The sequence below is a fragment of the Pseudorca crassidens genome, chromosome 11 (genome assembly GCF_039906515.1).
Source record: "Pseudorca crassidens isolate mPseCra1 chromosome 11, mPseCra1.hap1, whole genome shotgun sequence".
NCBI classification, from domain to species: Eukaryota; Metazoa; Chordata; class Mammalia; order Artiodactyla; family Delphinidae; genus Pseudorca; species Pseudorca crassidens.
In genome coordinates this window covers 251,052-274,697 of record NC_090306.1, presented here as the reverse complement: position 1 = coordinate 274,697, position 23,646 = coordinate 251,052, and the positions used below count along the sequence as shown (strand labels likewise).

General features: G+C 46.1%; 1 protein-coding gene across 1 annotated transcript; it reads left to right on the top strand.

Annotated features, from left to right (window-relative positions):
- The first annotated feature begins 1,804 nt into the window (after positions 1–1,804).
- USP18 (ubiquitin specific peptidase 18) lies at positions 1,805–18,930 on the top strand. Its single transcript, XM_067755906.1, has 10 exons — positions 1,805–1,914; positions 3,063–3,159; positions 4,628–4,773; positions 9,865–9,944; positions 10,207–10,353; positions 10,709–10,804; positions 11,240–11,407; positions 15,792–15,923; positions 16,387–16,436; positions 18,289–18,930. The coding sequence occupies exons 1-10, from the start codon at positions 1,911–1,913 to the stop codon at positions 18,332–18,334; spliced, it is 966 nt and encodes a 321-aa protein (XP_067612007.1). The 5' UTR covers positions 1,805–1,910; the 3' UTR covers positions 18,335–18,930.
- The last annotated feature ends 4,716 nt before the right edge of the window (positions 18,931–23,646 follow it).

Here is a 23,646-nt window from a genome sequence, read left to right as displayed (position 1 = left end):
ACTGGACCGCCAGGGAGGCCCCTCTCCTAGACATTGATTTAGCGTCTGGTTGTATCTGAAGGCCACAGGTTTATTTGCACGGGGACAGAGGAGCAATTGAGGAAAGAGCATGGGTTGTGCCCAAGCTTAGACCCGGGGGCAGGCCTGAGCCCTGGGGAGAGATGGCTTCCCGCAAAGCTGAAGAACTTGGTGAAATGAAAAGGCACGAGGCAGTAGGAGGACTGGGCTTGTATCCCACTTCCACGTGAAGGCCCTGCTTGTAGATATGAGGGAACCTTTGTGCATGGATTGCTGTGTCGGGCAGTGCCCTGCAGACACCAGTGGGCACTCCAGGGCAGGTAGGGACAGGGTATGGTGGTTGTGACCTCGCTCCAAAACACAAGAGACTCCTCCTGAGATTCCCACACACCCGGGGAGAATTCACAGGCTGAAGCCTGTGTTGTCAGGAAGACGTGGGTTCTGGTTAACATGACCTGGTTTATAGCTGCAGTTTTGTTGTGTCTATGACCTTTGGTTTGCCTGAGGAAAAATCACATAGGTAGAAAAAGGTTTTATACCTAAAAATGTTCACTGCAGTTTTTTTATAACTGCAAAAAATTGAAGACAGCCAGAATATTCTGCAATGTTCTGTTGCTGTATCAGGCATCACTGTGACATGGTTGAAAATACACTGCTTTTTCCATTTCACATTATAACAAGGATATTCGATTACAGGCCTCTTTCAATTGCTTGTGCCCATGCAAGGGAAAAAGGAGAAAGCCCAGGGCAGAAAAGAATGTGTCAGAAAGTTTATGTATGTGAATATATACATATGGGCGTGGTGTTTGGGTTCCCAAGGACATTCGCCAGCCAGTCCTGGCTGAGTCTCGGCATTTCTTGGTGGAGCCCGTTGAGAAGTCTCTATACCCTGTGTGTGTGGGTTTTGTCTGAGAAAGCTCAATAGACTCAAGGCCCTGCCATTGATTTGCTCTCCTTTGACGGTGTAGTCCCAGCTGAGCTGTGTGTGGGGAAGGTCTGCTAGGGAGCACCCTTGGGAACGACACCCAGAGGGTGAGCACAGCAAGGTGGGCAAACGGAGGACTTGAACTCCCAAAATTTGTGACAGAGGCTTCAGCCAATGCCAAGGGGAGCTCGGGGGCTGGGTGACCCTTCAGGCAGGTGGTAAGGCCCTTAGGCCCCCTCATCGCCCAGACTCTGGATAGGAACCGGGCCAGCTTTCTTCACTGGGGTGAATTCTGGAGGGGGCCTCAGCTGGGGGCCGTCGACCACCAACACCCGGTGGCCTGGGGAAGGGCTCCTGTTCCGCCGGAGTGTGAGTGGTCACCACCTCCCGCTACAGGCAGACATAGCTGTTCCCAGCCCCAGTTACTTGAACGGCCCTGTGTACAACACGCGTGGGTGTTCACAGCAGCCCCTTCCCCAGGAGCCAGGACGGGCTTCCTTGGGGCCAGCGTGTGGACAGCAAGGAGAGGGCTTTGAGCAGCCTTCAGGCAGTGGAGGGCCTGGGAGTGAGGAACAGGGAGACCCAGGTGTCTTGGTCTGGACCCCTTGGTGAATGTCGAACCATTTGCCAGAACAGAGGGCCCAGGGCAGAGGCTGGGGCCGTGGGTCCCAATGAGGACACAGTGGGAATGAGGGACCAAGGGGACGGAGTCTCACCGAGTTGTCGTTTCTCGCCCTAGAGCTTGGCGGGCCAGTCTCCCCAGACACTGACCTCCCCCCAAGCCTGGCTCTTGGGGATCAGAACTGATCACATGGATATGCTTCCCCTTCTCTCATCCTTTCCTCTGCGGTGTGTTTTCACAGAGGTCCAGCCAAGGCCGGCTCATGAGAGCTCTTCCTGGAAGTGAGGTCGCGCCGTCCTGAAGACGCCCTGCAGCTGCCGTCCGGGGGTCTTGGAGTGACTGCTGATGGGTATGGTTCCGGGTCCCTAGGCCGGTCTTGGCTGTCTCAGCGTTTCTCAGCAAAGCCCATTAGGAGAAGGACGGGAGCAGCAATGGGAAGAGACACAGGGAGCCCCGAGCCCGGGCTCCCAATGGGCCGAGAACCCCAGTCTTCTCTCTTGACTGCGCAGAAACGCTTTGCTCGTCCGCTGGGCCGTAGAGTTCTGTGGTTGATGATTGCTGCTCTTTGTGCCTCCACTTCTGCCTCTGTGAAATGGGGATGATTATGCTCCTGAGCCCATAGGATTGTTGGGAAGAATAATGAGGTTGTTGTGGAAGCTGCTTTAATCCTGTGCTTGGCATGTCGTGGCCCCCAGCCTTCCCCTGGGTGCTAGTGTGTCTGGTGACAAGGTGCTTCTGCTGATCGGGTTCCTGCTGACCATGGATTCTTACGTTCTTACTGCCCCAGCTCGTACACCAGAGCCCTTTCCCCGGGAGCTCTGAGATTAGTGGACTCCCTCCCTCTTAAATTACACACCTTGTGGGGTCTGCGGAGCCCAAGGTTGGGTGGGAAAGGGGAGGTTGGTTGCTAGTGGGTCAGAGAAATACTACCTTTTGGTTTTGTCACATCCTCATAAGTTCCTTGTGGTTTCCAGCCTCCCAAGGTGAGTTTAGATGAGGTGGATCTCCCCCAGAGCTTTCTTCTGATTCCCTTCCACCACCTGGTAGGGCCTGGGCAGGGGCCTTACCCCTGGGGCCCAGAGTAGATTGCCTGGGAGATGACTCTCGCCCCTGAGCCCATAGATGCCCACTGTAGGGACAGCTGTAGGGACAGCTTGGGTGGGCAGGGCCCCTAGTTCTCCCCAGTGCACTGTCTGTAAGGTTTCTCTTCCTTTGCTCTTACTGTTGCTTGGGTTATAAGTTTGACAACGAGTGATACACCTCCTTGTGGCCTCTCTTTTCCTAACGGACTGTTAAAACTTCTGCTGCTATTCACTTTGCAGAGGGTCGTGTTTCTCTCTCCTTTCCAATTTGTTTCCAAGCTCCTTAGTGAATTCTTTGTGCCTCTGGGAGTACCTTATAGTGTTTCATGTCCTTAGGAGGGTCTGGAGGAGTGTTTGGTGTTTTTTGAATTCTGTGGCAGGGCTTCCCTCAGTATCTTCCCTCTGCTCTTCATAGGCCCGGTCGGTTTACACAACATTGGGCAGACCTGCTGCCTTAACTCCCTGATCCAGGTGTTCGTTATGAACGTGGAATTCACCAAGATACTGAAGAGGTAAGGCAATTGTTCAGGCAGATAAATATGTATATTATTTTATGTTTTCAGTTATTCAGTTATTCACAGTGGTTTGGACTTTTAGAAGTCTACTTCCAAAAGCTAACAGAGAAAAGATCTTGCTCTGCACAATCTAGACGATATACTGTAATCATCTAAGATGATTTTTAAAAAATGTAAATGCTGATCCCACCCCCAGATATTTGGTTCCACTTGGGGCCTAGGTGGGTGTCTAGGGTGAGGCCCAAGCATTCGTACTTTTCGGAAGATTCCCCAGGTGATTCTAAAGTGTAGCCAGATTGGCAGCCACTGACTTGGTTAAAAGGAAGTGGGGACCCTGCCAGTGTCTAATCAACGGGCAGGTCTATGAGTCTATTGATTTTTCTCAAGTGAAACACATCCACACTCACACAGTATACACATCCTGAGAACCCTTCTTTCTTTTTTTTTAAAAATGATTAAACATTTATTTTATTTTATTTTTATTTATTTTGGCTGCGCTGGGTCTTCGTTGCTGTGCGCGGGCTTTCTCTAGTTACGGCGAGCGGGAGCTACTCTTTGTTGCGGTGCGCGGGCTTCTCGTTGCAGTGGCTTCTCTTGTTGCGGAGCACGGGCTCTAGGCGCACAGGCTTCAGTAATTGTGGTGTGCAGGGTCAGTAGTTGTGGCTTGCGGGCTTCAGAGCACAGGCTCAGTAGTTGTGGTGCACAGGCTTAGCTGCTCCGCGGCATGTGGGATCTTCCTGGCCAGGGCTCGAACCTGTGTCCCCTGCGTTGGCAGGCGGATTCTTAACCACTGTGCCACCAGGGAAGCCCGAGAACCCTTCTTTCTTCTCAACCTGTTCTGCAGAGACATGCTGAGACTCCGCCAGGACTGACAGGCAAATTTCCTTGGGAACGCAAGCACCACGCCCATATGTATATGTTCACATACATAAACTTTATCACTCATTTTTTTCTGCCTTTTGCTTTCTCCTTTTCCCCTTCCATGGGCATGGGCAGTTGAGAGATGCCAGTGATTAAACAAACCATTGCTAAGATACACTGCCATTCCTTTATGTGTCCTTCCCAGGGCCTAGGTCATACTTGCTTTTGGCCTTTGGAGAACTTCAGGCTGGCCATTTTGCTGTAGGTGCAGGACCTACTGCACCTGCCGTTCGTTTTGGTGTGACTGCCATGCAGTGTGGGGAGAGGGGTGAGGCCGCAGCTGTGCTGATTCCCCTCTTGAGAGGATACTCCCCTATAGCTGATTTGCTAACACGGTAGCTCTTCAACCTTGTCTATATGTCTAAATCATCTAGGAAACTTAAAAATCCTGGTAACTGGGCCCACCCCCAGAAATTCTGATGTAGTTAGTCTGCAGAGTGGCCTGGACGTGAGATTTTTGAAAGTTCTCCCATGTGATTGTGGTGTGCCCCCAGCACTGGGAACTGTGGGGACAGGGAGGTTCGTGGCTGTTCTCACTCGGCAGGATGACAGTGCCAAGGGGAGCTGCGGAGCAGAGGAGAAGTGTCCCTTTCCAGCTGCTCTTGCTGCTGGAGAAGATGCAGGACAGCCGGGAGAAAGCGGTGCGACCCATGGGGCTGGCCTACTGTCTCCAGATGTACAGTGTACCACGTAAGGCGGTCCTCCTCCAGGAGCTCAGGATCCTGGCCTGGTGCTCTAAGAGGGAGGGGAGTGCGAGGGGGTGGGGACGCGGGAGGGGGCAGCAGAGGAGAGGAGAGGAGAGGAGGGGGACTGAGGCTCAGTGAGTGAACAGGAAGGAAACCCTTGTGTCAGAGGCACGTGTGTGGATGCGAGATATCTTAAGGAACCCCCATCTTCCAGGTGCAGCACTGATGTTATCTATGCATGTATTACTTCCACACTCACCCTTTTTCTGCCTCCTGGTGGAGTGAGTAAGCCTAAGAGTCTCCTCAAAGCTGATTCAACTGCAGGCAAAGGATTCTAGGGAAACAGAATAAAGGATTCATAAGGAGAAACTGTGTTCTACAAAAGGAAACTCTTAAATAGCTTAGTTTTTTTTTTAACAGCCTTAATGAAATATACATCACATACTGTAAAATTCAGTCAATTAAAAATGTACAATTCAGAGGTTTTTAGTATTTCACAGAGTTGTGCAATTATCACCACAATCTAAATTTAGCAAATTTTCATCACCCCCCAAAGAAACCCCATACCCATTAGCAGTCATTCTCCTTTGTTTTCTTCTAGGTTTTATACTTTTAGCTCTTACATTAGATCCATGTTTCACTTAGAGCTAAATTTTGTGAATAGTGTGAGATAGGAGTCCAACTTCATTCTCCTGCATGTGGGCATCCAATCGTTCCAGCACCATTTGTTGAAAATACTACTCTTTTCCCACTGAATTGATTCAGTCTCTTTCCTTGTTACAACAAGCATCCTTTCATTTCAGCTTGACGAACTCCTCTCAGCTGTCCTTGTAAGGCAGGTCTAGTGGTGATGAGCTCTCAGTGTTTCTTTGCCTGGGAAAGCCTTTGTCTCTCCTTCATTTCTGAAGGACAGTGTTGCTGGGTACAGTTTTCTTTATCAGCAGTTTTCCCTTTCATCACTTGCCCTATCATCCCACCTTCCCATGGTCTGTAAGGTTTGTGCTGAGAAATGTGCTGATAGTCTTATGAGGGTTCCCTTGTAGGTGGTAAACTTCCTGTCTCTTGCTTTTAAGATCTCTCTTTGTCTTTGATTTTCGACAGTATTATGATGTGTCTTGGAGAACATCTGTTCAAAGGGAGTATGTTTGGGGACCAGTGAGCTTCATGAACTTCAATGTCTAAATCTCTTCCCAGATTTGGGAAGTTGCAGCCACTATTTCTTTAGATGAGTTTTCGGCCCCCTTTCCCCTCTCTTCTTCTGGGACTCCATTAAAGTGTAGGTTGTTTCTCTTAATGGAGTCCCATAGACTTTCTTCAATCCTTCTCAGTCTTTTTGCTCCTTTGACTGGACAGTTTCAAATGACCTGCCTTCTAGTTCACTGATTCCTTTTGCTTGGTCCAGTCTGCTTTTGAAGCTCTCTGTTGAATTTTTCAGTTCAATATTCTTTAGCTCCAAAATTGCCCTTTGGTTCTTTTTTATGTTCTCTATCTCTTTGTTGAACTTCTGTTTTTCTTGTATTGTTTTCCTGATTTATTTAAATTGTTAATCTGTGTTCTCTGGTAGCTCTCTGAGCATCTTTAGAACAATTATTTAGAATTATTTTTCAGACAATTTGGTATCTCCATTTCTTTGGTTTCAGTTACTGGAAGTTTACTGTTTTCTTTTGGTGGTATCATGTTTCCCTGATTGTCCATGATCCCTGCAGACTTGTGTAGGGACTTTGCTAAGAAGGACCTTCACCTGCAGCTGGGGTGTGCTGTGATCCAGGTGTAGTGGTGTGAGGCTTGTGGTGGCTCTGGTTCTGGGTGGGTGTGATATCTCATTGGCTCAGGCTGCTGGGGTCCACGACCTCGATTACTGTGCCATCCTTGGAGAGAGCTGCAGGGGGTCTGAAGTAGCTGCAAGGGCTGTGAGGTAGTATTTCATTGTAGTTTTCTTTTCTTTTTTTTTTTTTGTGGTACGCGGGCCTCTCACTGTTGTGGCCTCTCCCGTTGCGGAGCACAGGCTCCGGACGTGCAGGCTCAGCGGCCATGGCTCACGGGACCAGCCGCTCCGCGGCATGTGGGATCTTCCCGGATCGGGGCATGAACCCATGTCCCCTGCGTCGGCAGGTGGACTCTCAACCACTGCGCCACCAGGGAAGCCCTTCATTGTAGTTTTGATTTGTATTTCCCTAATGATTAGTGATGCTGGGCATCTTTTCATGTGCTTACTGCCATTTGAATGTCTTCTTTGGAAAAATATCTATTCCAGTTCTTTGCCCATTTTTGAATTGGGTTATTTTTGTTGTTGAGTTTAAAAGTTCTATGTATTCTGGATGTCAATCCCTTATCAGATATATGCTTTGCAAATATATTCTCTCATTCTGTGGGGTGCCTTTTTACTCTGGGGATACTGTCTTTTGATGCATACATTTAAAAAATTTTCATGAAGTTGAAGTTTTCTATGTTTTCTTTTGTTACCTGTGCCTTTGGTGTCACATCCAAGAAGTCATTGCCAAATCCAAGGTCGTGTGCTTTTGTCCTATGTGTTCTTCTAAGCATTTTATTGTTTAGGGTCTTACATTTAGGTCCTTGATCTGTTTCGAATTAATTTTTGTATATGCGGTTAGAAGCGTTCAACTTCATTTCTTTGCATGTGGATATCCAGTTTCCCCAGCATCATTTGTTGAAGAGACTATCCTTTCCCGACTGTATACTCTTGGCTCCCTTGTCAAAAATTATTGGACCATACATGTGAGGATTCATTTCTGGACTCTATTCTATTGCATCAATCTGTATGTCTGTCCTTATGCCAGTACCACACTGTTTTGCTTACTATAGCTGTGTAGTAAGTTTTGAAATGAGAAAGTGTGAGTCCTCTAGTTTGTTATTCTTTTTCAGAATTGTTTTGGCATTTTGGGGTCCCTTAAGATTCTATATGAATTTTATGATGAGTTTTTCTATTTCAGCAAATATCTTATTGGGAGTTTGTTAGGAATTGCATTGAATATGTAGATTGCTTTGGGTAGTATTGACTTTTAAATAATATTAAATATTCTAGTCCATGGAATGTGTTTCCATTTATTTATGACTTCTTTAGTTTCTTTCAGCAGTGTTTTGTAGTTTTCATAATACAAGTCTTTTACGAATTTGGTTAAGTTAATTCCTAAGTATTTTATTGTTTTTGAAGCTATTATAGATGGATTTGTTTGTGTTATTTCATTTTCAAATTGTTTATTGTTCATGTATGTATAGAAATACAATTGACTTTTGTGTGTTGACTTTGTATCATGTTTTTAATTTCATTTATTAGATCTAAAAGCTTTGTTTTGTGGAGTCTTTTAACATATGAGATTATATCATCTGCAAACAGTGGTAATTTTACTTCTTCCTTTCCAATTTGGATGCATTTTATTTCTTTTCTTATCTAATTGCTCTGGCTAGAACTTCCAGTACTGTGTTGAATAGAAGTGGTGAAAGCAGGCATCCTGCTTTTACAGAGACCTGCACTCCACTGTCCTAGTTGTATGTCACCTTTCTTTAGCTTTCCATAGCAGTTTGTACACCTGGGGAATTTTTCTCATTCTTCTTCTTTTTTTTTTTTTTTTAAATAAATTTATTTATTAATTTTTTTTTTTTTTTTGGCTGAGTTGGGTCTTCGTTCCTGTGTGCGGGCTTTCTCTAGTTGCGGTGAGCGGGAGCTACTCTTGCTTGTGGTGCGCGGGCTTCTCATTGCGGTGGCTTCTCTTGTTGCGGAGCACGGGCTCTAGGCATGCGGGCTTCAGTAGTTGTGGCACGTGGGCTCAGTAGTTGTGGCACACGTGTTTAGTTGCTCCACGGCATGTGGGATCTTCCTGGACCAGGGCTCGAACCCGTGTTCCCTGCATTGGCAGGTGGATTCTTAACCACCGCGCCACCAGGGAAGGCCCTAAATTCTTCTTTGAATTGTGAGTACATGGATACTTGCCTCCCACTAGACTATAGGTTTCTTGGGGATAGGTAATTTCTCTGGCCTCTGCAATGCCTTGCACGTAGCAGGTGTGAAGGAAGTTATGGGTTGGGCAAGCATCCCTGTATTTCTTAGATGAATTGGGACTTCTGGCTCTGGGATGGTCAGGTGTGGCAAGGTGGCTCTACGTGGCAAGCTGACGCGACTCCCTTTATGTCCTGTGTGGTGGACAGCCTTCTGAAAATAATTCCCTGGAGACTGCATCAGTGCAGCCTGCTACCAGGCTGCTTGTCTACAGTTTGGGATTATTAGCTTGGAATGTGGATTAATTAACCATTCAACTAATATGTAATGTTCACCTATTATGTGCCAGTTACTGAGCTGGTAAGGGAATTAGACTGACAGAGTATTTGCCTCCGTGGAGCTGACAGTTTAGAGGAGAGACACAGGCCAAAACAAAATACAACCCCAAAACATTAAGTACAGATTGTGATAAGTATCATGGAGGAAATGGTGTTGAGATAGTAGATATGAATATTTAATACCTTTTCTTGCAACGTCTTTGCAACTCGGGAACATGGATTCATTCACCCCTGTGCACCGCTTGTAGCCTGATGTTCACGTGTGTAGGATTCATGGCTTATTCCTGCTTCCTCTCCGCTAGCACCTTCTATCACTGAGAAGGTTATTTCCCTTCTTGTTCTCCCGTACACCTTTGGGGAAGACCTGGGTCAGGTATTAGTGTTGGGAAACTGCTCAATTTTAAGGGGAGTGAATAAAGAAAATACGGAGAGGCATAGAGAAGTCAGTGGCCACAGGAGTCCAGTTGGAGGCTTGGCAGGGACATAGGAGAGAATCCACCACTGACTATTGGTTTTGTGTAGCTGGGTTCCCCAGCGGAGGCCAGCAGGGGTGGGTGGCAACTCAGAGGACAGAAGACTTGTGTGATGCAGTGGGGCTGGACTTTGAGTTTTAAAAGGAGTTCTCAAAATCAATACCAAGCTTATCTTTCATTTTTATGACCGAACATCCTGTGGAAACTTAGCCTGAAAGCGGGGAAAGGCAACGTGACGAGTGTTCGCATGCATCTAGGTAGCTGGGGCAGGAGGGCAGGACAGGTGTCCCTGGGTCCTCACCCTGGGCGTTACTTTTCTCTTTGGCCAGTGTTTGTCCAGCATGATGCTGCCCAGCTCTACCTCACAGTCTGGAACCTGATTAAAGACCAAATCACAGATGTGGACTTGGTAAGTCCTAGAACGAGAGAGCTCAGAAGGTGAGGATGCTGTCCGTGTGACGTGTAGAGAGGACTGAAAGGGGAAATGCATGTAAAATGCTTATCACGATTGCATAGTGCAGTTGCTGTGATTTCTCTACGCCTTTGTGAGCGAGCGGAGAGCGGCTGCCCTTCCGGAGCTGTGTGCGGTGGCTCCAGCGCTGGAGCTTGGCCGGACCTGCTTACTCGCGGCTTTCTCTGCACCTTCATCCTCCTCCCCCTCCCTTTTGCAGGTAGCGAGGCTGCAGGCCCTCTATGCCATTCGCGTGAGGGAGTCCCTCGTTTGCCTTGAATGTACCATGGAGAGTGACAGAAGCAGCAGCATGCTGACCCTCCCCGTCTCTCTTTTCGACATGGATTCAAAGCCCCTGAAAACACTGGTGAGGGGTCCTTGTGGGGAGTTTTCTGTTCCCACACAGCCCAGAGCTTCTGGTGCCCCCTTCCTTCTTTAATCCACCCTTGGCTTTTAAAAAATCATTTCCGCTTCCTTTGCATGGCACTGGCTAAGTTCTCCTTTCATTTGCGGGGAAAAAACATTTCTCCTCCTATAGCCCCTTATCCTCACTGCTTCCTCCAAAACGTAGGTCTTTCCTGAGACCCTGGCACATGTACCACGCTGGGCTGGATGTTAGGGGACCTGGGGAAAATGAGGAGAGAAGCTTAAGCTCATCGGCAGGGTGAGGGGTTGTACCCAGAAGGTAATAACCTTGCCTTTCCCTTGCTCCCCTGGGACAGGAGGACGCCCTCCGCTGTTTCTTCCAGCCCAGGGAGCTGTCCAGCGAGGACATGTGCTTCTGTGGGAACTGTGAGAGGAAGACCTGCTGGAAGCAGGTACTTGCTCCCAAACCGGGTGCTTCTGGCCCGTCTGGGGTTCCCCTTGGGGGCCTCCCACTGAGGGAGGGAATCCCTTCAGGCTGGGGATCCTGGGGCTTGTGACTTCCAGGGCTGTGGGCACGCTCCTCGGACCCCATCACTGAGACGGAGGGGGGAAGGCACAAGAGCAGGTGCTGTTTTCCCCTCAGGGCCAGACTCCCCTGGGAGGGGAGCAGACCCCGTAGTTCCCCTGGGTTCCTGGGCGGAGCCCTGGGCTTCTTGAGCCTTCCGTGGGAGGCCCAGCAGATCCAGCAGGCGGGGCCCTTACCGTGTGATTCCATTCCGCTCCCTTCTTTTCTGGAAGAAGAACATACCGTCGGCCCTGGTGTTTCTCGGAATCGACCTGTTTCAAGTGCCTGGGACTCGTCTCCATGGTGACTTTGCTTTTTCCAGGTCTTGACACTGACCCACCTGCCCCAGACATTGACCATCCACCTCATGCGTTTCTCCAGCAAAAATCTGCGGACAGAAAAAATCTGCCACTCACTGTGTTTCCCCCAGAACTTGGATCTAAATAAGCTCCTTGAGATGGAGGGAGAGCCCTGCGCTGCTGAGGAGCAGGTGAAGGCCCCTCGTGTCCCTTCCACCCCCCACGTAAGACACCCCGTCCTTTGTCTTCCCTCCCCTGAGATGATTGGCATCAAGATCACCAGAGATGCATTTTGAGCATCCTTCTCTTCTCCGGTGGCCGAGCTCGGGACACAGAGGGAGGGACGCTCACCAACGGCTTGGTATGATTCATAGAAACATATTCATACACTCGAGAAACACTTGTTTTTCAAAAAAGGAGTTTAGTGATGGGAACCCGAGTCTCTCGAATAACAGCGATGGGCTGTCAGCCTCACGTTGCCACCAACATTTGCTGTTGGCCGTTGCATTTCTTTTAAGATTCAAAAGACTTTATTTCTGATGATTGGATTTGTACTCATCTACCTCACAGCAATGAGGGAAGGAACCCATAAGTCAGAACCTTCCTTTTAAATAGGATGTGCAGTGCTTACGTAGCCACAGGTAACCACAGCACCCTGGGTTCTAAATAGAGCCCCAGCCTAACGTTCTACTTCCGGCAGCTTATGCTTACCTTGGGGATAATAAGAAAGCAGCCAGCACGTTGGGCCAAATTGATTCAGAGTCAAGTTGGATTCAATTGTCTTGAGCTAATGAATTGTTGGGAAATTCTGAGAAAAAAGTGACATAAATGTCTTTTCTCCATAGGTTTAAAATGCTACGTTTATTCCCATACCTATGTGAGTCCATTTGTGGACGTTCTGTTTTGTTCCACCCCTGGGCGGTTTACTGTCCATGCTCTAGAACCATATGGTTTTTTAAAAATTGAGGCCTGACAGCGTGTTATAGTGGCTCCTTCCCTGTTCAGGGCATGTACATTTCATAGGATTCTCAGTTTCTTTCCTTCTAGTTTCCTTATTTCCACTTGCACAGCCTACCTAATGAAATATATCTTAAAATTTTTTTTCCTCTTGAAAAGACTTGTGAGGAATTATAGAATGAACCTCCACATCCACCAACAGCTTAAACAGTTACCTAACTCATGGCCACTCTTGCTTCACCTACACCCCATCCTCTTCTTTCTCCAAACCTCTACTGGATGATTTTGACGCAAATCCCAGACACCATACATGTCATTTGTAAGCATTTCATTATGTCTCTCTAAAGAATAAGCACTCTTTTTCTAAACAAGACCAAGTCCATCTTATGATTCTTTAATATCCTCTAATAGCCGGTAAATATTTGCATTTCCCTGACTGTCCTGTAAGTTGTTTGCTTCGTTTGAATCTAGAGCCAAATAAAGTCTACACTTGTATTTGCTTACCTTTGTTTCCTCCCTCCCTCCCCCTTGCCTTTCTTTCTTCTTCAGGTTAAGTTTCTTTGATGCTTCCCCTCCTTTTCTTTTCCTTGAAATTTATTTGCTTGAAGGTTTTTTTAAGTGTATATCCAGAATTGGCTGGCAGGTCTTATTTGACATACTCCTCTAGCCCTGGTATTTCTCGTGAACTGAGAGTTAGATCCAGAGATTGCCCCGCACTTTTTGCACAGCAAAGGAACCCATAAACAAGACAAAAAGACAACCCTCAGAATGGGAGAAAATATTTGTAAATGAAGCAACTGACAAAGGATTAATCTCTAAAATATACAAGCAGCTCATGCAGCTCAATATCAAAAAAAACCAACAACCCAATCCAAAAATGGGCAGAAGACCTAAATAGACATTTCTCCAAAGAAGAAATACAGATGGCCAACAAACACATGAAAGGATGCTCAACATCACTAATCATTAGAGAAATGAAAATCAAAACCACAATGAGGTATCACCTCACACCAGTCAGAATGACCATCATCAAAAAATCTACAAACAACAAATGCTGGAGAGGGTATGGAGAAAAGGAAACCCTCTTGCACTGTTGGGAATGTAAATTGATACAGCCACTATGGAGAACTGTATGGAGGTTCCCTAAAAAGCTAAAAATAGAACTACCATATGACCCGGAAATCCCACTACTGGGCAGATAGCCTGAGAAAACCATAATTCAAAAAGAGTCATGTACCACAATGTTCACTGCAGCACTATTTACAATAGCCAGGACATGGAAGCAAGCTAAGTGTCCATCGACAGATGAATGGATAAAGAAGATGGGGCACATGTATACAATGGAATATTACTCAGCCATAAAAAGAAATGAAATTGAGTTATTTGTAGTGAGGTGGATGGACCTAGAGTCTTGTCATACAGAGTGAAGTAAGTCAGAAAGAGAAAAACAAATATCGTATGCTGACACATATATATGGAATCTAAAAAAAAAAATAAGGTGCTGATGAACCTAGGGTCAGGACAGGAATAAAGAGTCAGACATAGAGAATGGACTTGAGGACACGGGGAGGGGGAAGAGTAAGCTGGGACGAAGTGAGAGAGTGGCACTGACATATATACACACTACCAAATGTAAAATAGATAGCTAGTGGGAAGCAGCCGCATAGCACAGGGAGATCAGGTTGGTGCTTTGTGATCACCTAGAGGGATGGGATAGGGAAGGTGGGAGGGAGATGCAAGAGGGAGGGGATATGGGGATATATGTTTACGTATAGCTGATTCACTTTGTTATACAGCAGCAACTAACACACCATTGTAAAGCAATTATACTGCAATAAAGATGTAAAAAAAAAATCCAGTGTAACATCCCCACGTGAGAATAGAGAATGATTTTAGCCCTCCCTTTTGGGGGACTAAGCTTCGTTTGTCCTACCCTCATCCTGTCCCCTTCACGATCTTGTTTCAAAGTGTCAGGTTAGAGATATTATTTGACTGTGTTGAGAAAACAAGTACAATTTTCCCAACTCATGTGGAGATCTTGCTCACAATCAGTGAAAACTCTCTCTCTTGCCACTGTTGTCTTTTCACAGAGAATTCTCTCATCTTGACTTGCTAAGATTTGAGGGAGTAGAAAGACTTACTGCCAAACCTAGTGAATACTTTTTGGTCTTTCCCTTACTTGATCTTTTTGTGATATTCTGTTATTGATCCTATTCTCCTTCAAAGTCTGCCTACTCTAGGCCTCTCTCCTGGGGTTTCTTTCTCCATTGCTGGATCCTTTCCTGCCCATTTTTATTGGTATTTAGTTTTAATTCCATTCCTTTTTCTTCCCATTTTTTGAATGTCATCTCATTAATTCTCATGGTTTCAATCACCTCAAACTGAAGACTTCCAGTCCCTGTCTCCTGCTCAGGTCTCACTCTTGACCTCCAAACAGTGTGTCCACCTCCTACTCAGTGCTGTCACACGGTCCCCAAATGCACTGTCTTCATCCCCAGACACCTCTGTTCCATGTGTGACCTTATAGCAGCAGCGTCTTCCTAATTTCCAAGCCAAAAATCTGGGGTTCATCCTTGTAGTGCCCCCTACTTGCTCCCCCACCACCATATCCATCAGTTGCAAAGGAACTTATTATTTTTCCTTAACTTTGCACAAATCTGTCCCCTCGTCTCTACGTTCACCCTCACTTCCTCAGTATAGGGGTCGAGAGCTTGGGCTTCGAAGCCGGACAGGCCTGGGTTAAACTCCCGCCTCTTCTCTTTATGAGCTCTGACCCTTGAGTAAATTACTCTGCTCCCTGAGCTCAGATTCCACGTCTGCAAAGTAGGACTTATGCTGGCACCCAGTTTACAGGTTTGCTGTGGATGTTAAATGGAACAATGCAAGGGAAGACTTGGCCAGGTGCTGGCAGTCAGCTAGTAATTGCTGTGTTAATAATGCTTATTATCGTTTACTGGCTGCTCCCGGGGGTAATGGCTGGGCTCTCAACACTTCTTCCTCATGCCATCGTGGTTCCCTAACTTGTCCCGTTGGCTCTGCCTCACTTGAACTCTCAGTCCGTTTTTCACACCACGTTATTTCAGTGTTTCTCAAACACAAATCCGATGATGTTGCTCCCCTGCGTAAAGCCTTCCGACGGCTCCCGCTGCTCGGGATAAAGTTCTGATTCCTGACTTGGCCTTTGTGGACGTTAATCCCATGGCTCCCAGCACCCTCAGCTGCATTTCCGGGTGTACTGTTCTGTTCCCACCGGGCCGCCACAGTTCCTGGTCCATACTCCATCACGCGTGTGCCATGATGACCCTTCAGGATCAGTTCAAGCACGTCTTCTCTGGGAGCTTTCCTCAGCAGGTCATTCCTTCTCCTTTTTTGGGGCAAAAAGTGGTTCTTCCCAAATTTACCTCCAAATGCATCTGGTATAAAACATGGGATTACAGCTCTGGCATAATTAGCTGTGAGTCTTGAGGTCAAAGACGGTTTTCTAGTGCCCTGGAAGCACCAGTGCCTGGCAGAGAAAGGCACTGAATGAGCAAAGGCACGATGAAGTAGTTTCCTCCTCCTAGACGAGGGTCAGAAGAGGAGGGATGATGGGGCTCTCTTTGTCCTTGTGTCCTTCAGCGTGGGGGACAGTATGAACTCTTCGCTGTGATTGCCCATGTGGGGAAGGCTGACTTTGGTCACTACTGTGCTTATGTCCGGAGTTCTGTGAATGGAAAATGGTTCTGCTTCAACGACTCCAACGTTTGCTGGGTGAGAAACATCTTCCAGAATTGCCTCTTGCCCTGGATTCTGCACCTCTAATAAGTTCTGAGCCAGGACTAGATGGGCCCTCAAGGCCCATACACGCTGTGGTCCTGTTCTCTGTGTGTGTGGCCTTTCGTGGGCTTTGAAGCCCTTTTCTGCGTGGAGTCCCTGTCTGGTTTACAGCGTTCTGCTACTCCACTTAGCTCAGTGTCTAGGTTTTTGGGATTCTAGGCTCAGTGCCCTGTAGCCTCGTGCTCTGGGGGAAGCTTACTGAAAGCAAGAAGAGCCAGAAAGAGTTAGAAAATCCTGGCTCATCAACACGAAGTTTAAACAGAGGGACAGTGTACTAAAGAAACTTCATACCATGGCACCTGTCACTAGGTGATCCAGGTCATGGGCGTAACGGGGGTGGGTTTGTCTGGGTGAGTGAGGGAGGGCCGCTTCACCTTGTCTGTCTGTGTGCTTCCAGGTGTCCTGGGAAGATGTCCAGTGTACCTATGGAGATCACAGCTACCGCTGGTGAGAGAGCACTGGGGTGGTGGGGTCCCAACGCGCTCACACACCCTGAGCAGCATAGGGTGCTAGCTACTCTATGAAACACTCACGGACTCAGCTGACACTCGCCTTTGGATGGCCCTCTGGTGAATACTGCTCAGCCTCATCTTTCAGTACCACCCACCACACTGCTCTTCCTGCAGTTTAGACTCCAACAGTACTGAAGTATAAGTGGCTCCCAAATATCACGCTGTGCGTGGCTTTGCGTGGGCTGTTCCCGGCCTGTACTGCCTTTTCCTAATTTGTCACTGCGGCAACCCCCCTCTCATGCTTCAGTACTTCTGCTCGTGCCCACCTGCTCTGTAAAGGCTTCCCAGCAGCATCCAGGCAGGTTTGTAGGAGCTTCTCAGATGCTTTCCCTGCATTTGGAGCTCACCTCCTTTACAGCAAGGATCCCACTGCTCTGTAAGTGTTCGCCTACATAACATTCTTTCACATTAACCATGAACTTTTTGGAGGCAAGGATCACTCTTTTCCTCCTTCTTTGTCTGGTACAGTGGCTTGCATGTAGTAAATAACAATAACTAAATTGTTAAAAATCAATAACTACAGAGGGGAAGCTGGAGAGAAAAAAGCTGGGTGAAGGTAAAGCAGAGACTTTGTAAGTTTTTCCTGCTAAACTTAGAGATGACATTGTACACTAAGCATGATGTGCAGGATGACCCCAGCTGCACACGTAGGCCTTCACTTGGAAACTAATGAATTAGGTGAAATTCGTGCTTGGAATCCTCCCCGCCTCCACCTTGTACCTTTCGTCTTCTCTTCCTTTTCTTCTAAGCATCTCCTTAGATGCCCACTCTTTGTCACCTTTTGGTTGTCAGTGATCCCCCATTATTATTATTTTTTAAAAAAATATTTATTTGGCTGCATGGGGTCTTAGTTGTGGCACGAGGGATTTTCATTGCAGCACACGGGCTTCTTTCTAGTTGCGGCATGCAGGCTCCAGAGCATGCGGGCTCAGCAGTTGCAGCGCGCAGGCTTAGTTGCCCTGCGGCATGCGGGATCTTAGTTATCTGACCAGGGATCGATCCCATGTCCCCTGCATTGGAAAGCGGATTTTTTTTTAAATTAATTACTTTTATTTTTGGCTGCATTGGATCTTCCTTGCTGCCCATGGGCTTTCTCTAGTTGTGGCGAGCAGGGGCTACTCTTCATTGCGGTGCATGGACTTCTCATCGTGGTGACGTATCTTGTTTCGGAGCATGGGCTCTAGGCGCGCAGGCTTCAGTAGTTGTGGCACGCGGGCTCAGTAGTTGTGGTGCATGGGCTTAGTTGCTCCGTGGCACGTGGGATCTTCCCGGACCAGGGCTGCACTGGCAGGCGGATTCTTAACCGCTGTGTGGAAGGTGGATTCTTAACTACTGGACCACCAGGGAGGTCCCGATAACCCATTATTTAGATCAGGATTTGGCAGACTTTCTCTGTAAAAGGCCAGAGAGTGAATGTTTCAGCCTCTGGGACACAAAGTCTCTGTCGCAACTCCTCAACTCTGCCTCTGCAGCACAAAAGCAGCCACAGATGATACGTGGGTGAATAAGCGTGGGTTTGTTCCAGTTATGTTTATTTGCAAAAACAGGGTTGGATATGGCTCACAGGCTCATAGTTTGTCAACCCCTGATTGAGACGTTAACTAGCAGCTTAATAATAGTTATTTTCCCAGGTCACCAGTTCTGTCCCCTCTAAGGTGATGGATATGAAGACTTGATCCAATAACCTGGAAAGTTTTCTGACGGGTGTCCTATCGTGAATTAATAATGTATTAATTAACTATGAATGTTTCATTTCTGTGACACTGTTGCAATTGTTTTCTTCCTAGGCGGGAAACTGCATATCTTCTGGTTTACATGAAGATTGAGTCCTAATGGATGTACCCTAAACCTTCAGAGACCTACAGAGTATCATTTTCCTTTTCTGTTCCTGGATCTGCAGACTCTTTTAAGATATTCTGCAGTGAGGAGAGGCACTGTTTTGAAATTGTTTAATTAAACTTTATTTATTATCAGTGGTGGTTATCAAAATACTTAACAGTGACACTGTGCAGGTTTGGATCAGTCAGAGTGGATACTTCCACCAGTGGACCCTGGCCCCATGGCTGCATCAGGTCTGGAGTACTCCTGCTGTACAAGGTGGTGGTCCTTCAGCTGGGAGATTGTGGAGCCCAGGGGCTCCCAGGGGAGTAGAAACCAGGCCAGCACTGGTAGCAGGGGGCAGTCAGGTGGCAAGGGGCAGTGGTAGGGAACTATTTCCATATTTTACAGCTAAGGTTACTGTACTGGTTGGTACTGACTGTATATCATTTCTGTTTATAATTTAAAAAATTTTAGAACCTGTATCAGTTACATAAAACTCAAGTACTTTGTAATTGTTATTCATTTATTTGGCAAATATGTATTGATCACCTACTGTCCATGAGATGGTGTGCCAGACACAATAATGAATAAAGTTCTTTCTCTCGAAAGGAGCTTTTAGTTTAATGGGGGTTATACTAAGGGTTAATGCTACAGGAATTCAAAGGAAGGTGAAATTTCTCCTGTTTGGGGGCCATGGGAGAAGGCTGAAGGCTGAAATGGGGCTTAGAGTGAGGACAGTTAGTTTACAGGGAGAAGCATACCCAGTGGCATGCTTGAAAGGGCAAGGTTCAAGGTCCAAAGGTCATCCACACACCTGGATGGAAGGGAAGTGGGACTCAGAATGTAGAAGGTCTTGATCTACCCTCAGAAGTTTGGGTTTAATTTAATAAGTAATGAGGAATTTCTTTTTTTTTGGAAAGGGTTCAAAAAGGAAAGGAACAGTTAGTGGTGTTTTCGTAAAATGGATTTGCCAGGGCTGGCGACATGGATTAGAGACAGGATGGCAGAGTGGGTGGAAGGGCGTTCACAGTCTCTGGAACCACGTTAGAGGAAGAACATGGACGGTGAGGGGGGGTCCCGGGAGAATCCGTACCAACCTGGGAGGTGAGTATGTGGACAGCCCCGTCTTACAGATGAAGTGACTGAGTCCTTCACATGTTTAACAACTTGCTCCAGGTTTCATACTTGGTAAGTGGCAGGGGCCAAAACTTCCAACGTGAAATGTGAGTGGTTTATTATTTTACTTTTTTTGGCAAAAAATTAGCCATGCAAGAATAAATTCTCACTGTAAAATATATTGATAGAACCTCTTCCTGAGACGTAAACATTGTTAAACAGGTGTGTATTCGTTTCCCAGCACTGCCGTAACAAATTATCACAAAGTGCTTGGCTAACAACAAGAGAAATTTTATTCTCTCACAGTCTGGATGCCAGAAGTCTGAACTCGAGGTGCCACAGGGCTGGTTCCTTCCGGAGGCTGTGAAGGAGAGTCTGGCTGGCCTCTCTCCTGGCAGCTGGTGGTACGGCCCTGCCTGTCATTGCTTGTGTGTCACTGGGTCACTCTGGTCTCTACCTCTGTCTTCCCGTGGCCGTCTTCCCTGTGTGTTTTAGTGTAAGGACACCAGCCACAACTTAGGGCCAATCCTAATCTGGCGTGACCTCATTTTCACTTGTCTGATTACATCTGCAAAGACTCTATTTCCAAATAAGTTCACACATTCTGAGATTCCAAGTGGATAGGAATTGTAGGGCATACTATTCAGAGTAGTAAAATGTGTATATCCCTCTAGGCCTCCTTCTAGGCATTTGCATACGTGTATATAGCAGATACAAATACTTTTTACATCATAAATTCTACTGTACAAATTATTCTGCTCATTGTTTTTTTTTCACTTAATAATGTCTTAGGAAAATTTCCAAGTCTGCATACAGATGGATAATATTCTTTTAAATTGTTACATTTAACCCATAAATAGATACACTATATTTTTCCCATTCCCATATTGGTAAATATTGAGGACATTCCCATTTTTTCACTATTTAAAATGCAGAGCGAATGAACACCTTTAGATGTATTTTTGTGCATGAGTAAATATTCTGCAGGTACTGAGAGGTGGAAGTACTGGATCAAAGGGCATGCGTGTCTAAAACTGTGGTAGGCACTGCCAAGTTGACTCCAATTAACACCAATTACTTAGTAAGTTTTAATTTTTGTCAGTCTGATAGATTTTAAATATCTCATCTTTTTTTTTTTTTTTTTTTTTTTTTTTTTTTTTTTTTGCAGTACACGGGCCTCTCCCATTGCGGAGCACAGGCTCCAGACACGCAGGCTCAGCGGCCATGGGTCACAGGCCCAGCCGCTCCGCGGCATGTGGGATCTTCCCAGACCGGGGCATGAACCGGCGTCCCCCGCATCGGCAGGCAGACTCCCAACCACTGCGCCACCAGGGAAGCCCTAAATATCTCATTTTTAAAAAATAAATTTATTTATTTATTTTTGGCTGCGTTGGGTCTTTGTTGTTGCACGTGGGCTTTCTCTAGTTGCAGCGAGCAGGGACTACTCTTCGTTGCGGTGGACGAGCTTCTCACTGCAGTGGCCTCTCGTTACAGAGCATGGGCTCTAGGTGCGTGGGATTCAGTAGTTGTGGCTTACGGACTCAGTACTTGTGGCACACGGGCTCAGTAGTCGTGGCACGTGGACTCAGTAGCTGTGGCTTGCGGGCTCTAGAGCGCAGGCTCAGTAGCTGTGGTGCACGGGCTTAGGTGCTCCGCGGCATGTAGGATCTTCCTGGACCAGGGCTCGAACCTGTGTCCCCTGCATTGGCAGGCGGATTCTTAAGCACTGTGCCACCAGGGAAGCCCTAAAAATCTCATTATTGATTAAATTAGATCAGATTTAATTTATAGATTAATACAGTTGAGTATCTTTCCATATGTTTATTAATCATCTGTATCTCTTCTATGAATTTCCTATTATATACTCTGTCCTTGTTGTAGTATTTTACATTTTTGTTATTGATTCATAGGAGTTTTCATTTATTTTGGATAATAATTTTGTCTATTACATATGTGGCAAATATTTCTCCCCAGTCGGTTGCTTGACTTTAATTTATTCGTTAGTATTATTACTTTACGTTGCAAAAATTTAACATTTCTTCCTAGTTGTATCTGCTAGTGGGTGGAGTAACTGTGGGGGGTTAGAAGTTGGTGTGCGTGTGAATACAGTCTTTTTGGAAAATTCCATGGTTAGGTAAGATGTTGGAGGGGGTTCCCATCTGGGAGTCCTGTCCTTTCATACCAGGTTTGGGGCAAACTTGCTCTGTTTTTCTCTCCTTCTTTCCTTTGGCTCTGATAGATTGATAAAAGCTTGATTGGACTTCAGGGAGGAAATGACAGAGTGGCTTGTGATCTTCTTTGAACAGAGGATACAGAGGCCTGTCTGATATTGGAAAAATGAGTCCTCCACTTAGCTTGGCTTAGCCACTGGAGTTCTGTACTGGTGTTTGGGGTCAAAGCTCCAGCTCGTAGTGAAATGTTACCTTGCTTGCTTTGTATACTTTAGATAAATCTCTTCTGGTTTCCTTGAAGAGAACTGGCTGGATGCAGATATCTTTTATTTATTTATTTATTTAGGTATTCTATGTATTTTTAACATCTTTATTGGGGTATAATTGCTTTACAATGGTGCGTTACTTTCTGCTTTATAACAAAGTGAATCAGTTATACATATACATATGTTCCCATATCTCTTCCCTCTTTCGTCTTCCTCTCTCCCACCCTCCGTATCCCACCCCTCCAGGCGGTCACAAAGCACCGAGCTGATCTCCCTGTGCTTTGCAGCTGCTTCCCACTAGCTATCTACCTTACGTTTGGTAGTGTATATATGTCCATGCCTCTCTCTCCCTTTGTCACAGCTCACCCTTCCCCCTCCCCATATCCTCAAATCCGTTCTCCAGTAGGTCTGTGTCTTTATTCCGGTCTTACCCCTAAGTTCTTCATGACATTTTTTGTTTTCTTAAATTCCATATATATGTGTTAGCATATGGTATTTGTCTTTCTCTTTCTGACTTACTTCACTCTGTATGACAGACTCTAGGTCCATCCACCTCACTACAAATAATCAATTTCGTTTCTATTTATGGCTCAGTAATATTCCATTGTATATATGTGCCACATCTTCTTTATCCATTCATCCGATGATGGACACTTAGGTTGTTTCCATCTTATGGTTATTGTAAATAGAGCTGCAATGAACATTTTGGTACATGACTCTTTTTGAATTATGGTTTTCTCAGGGTATATGCCCAGTAGTGAGATTTCCGGGTCATATGGTAGTTCTATTTGTAGTTTTTAAAGGAACCTCCATACTGTTTTCCATAGTGGCTGTACCAATTCACATTCCCACTAGCAGTGCAAGAGGGTTCCCTTTTCTCCACACCCTCTCCAGCATTCATTGTTTCTAGATATTTTGATGATGGCCATTCTGACCGGTGTGAGATGATATCTCATTGTAGTTTTGATTTGCATTTCTCTAATGATTAATGATGTTGAGCATTCTTTCATGTGTTGGTTGGCAGTCTGTATTTCTTCTTTGGAGAAATGTCTATTTAGGTCTTCTGCCCTTTTTTTTTTTTTTTTTTTTTTTTGCAGTATGCGGGCCTCTCACTGTTGTGGCCTCTCCTGTTGCGGAGCACAGGCTCCGGACGTGCAGGCTCAGCGGCCATGGCTCACGGGCCCAGCCGCTCTGCAGCATGTGGGATCTTCCCGGACCAGGGCATGAACTCGTGTCCCCTGCATCGGCAGGCAGACTCTCAACCACTGTGCCACCAGGGAAGCCCTGCCCATTTTTGGATTGGGTTGCTTTTTTGTTAGTTTTTGTTATTGAGCTGCATGTAAATTTTGGAGATTAATCCTTTGTTAGTTGCTTCATTTGCAAATATTTTCTCCCATTCTGAGGGTTGTCTTTTGGTCTTGCTTATGGTTTCCTTTGCTGTGCAAAAGCTTTGAAGTTTCATTAGGTCCCATTTGTTTATTTTTGTTTTTATTTCCATTTCTCTAGGAGGTGGGTCAAAAAGGATCTTGCTGTGATTTATGTCATAGAGTGTTCTGCCTATGTTTTCCTCTAAGAGTTTGATAGTTTCTGGCCTTACATTTATGTCTTTAATCCATTTTGAGCTTATTTTTGTGTATGGTGTCAGGGAGTGTTCTAATCTCATACTTGTACATGTACCTGTCCAGTTTTCCCAGCACCACTTATTGAAGAGGCTGTCCCTTCTCCACTGTACATTCCTGCCTCCATTATCAAAGATAAGGTGACCATATGT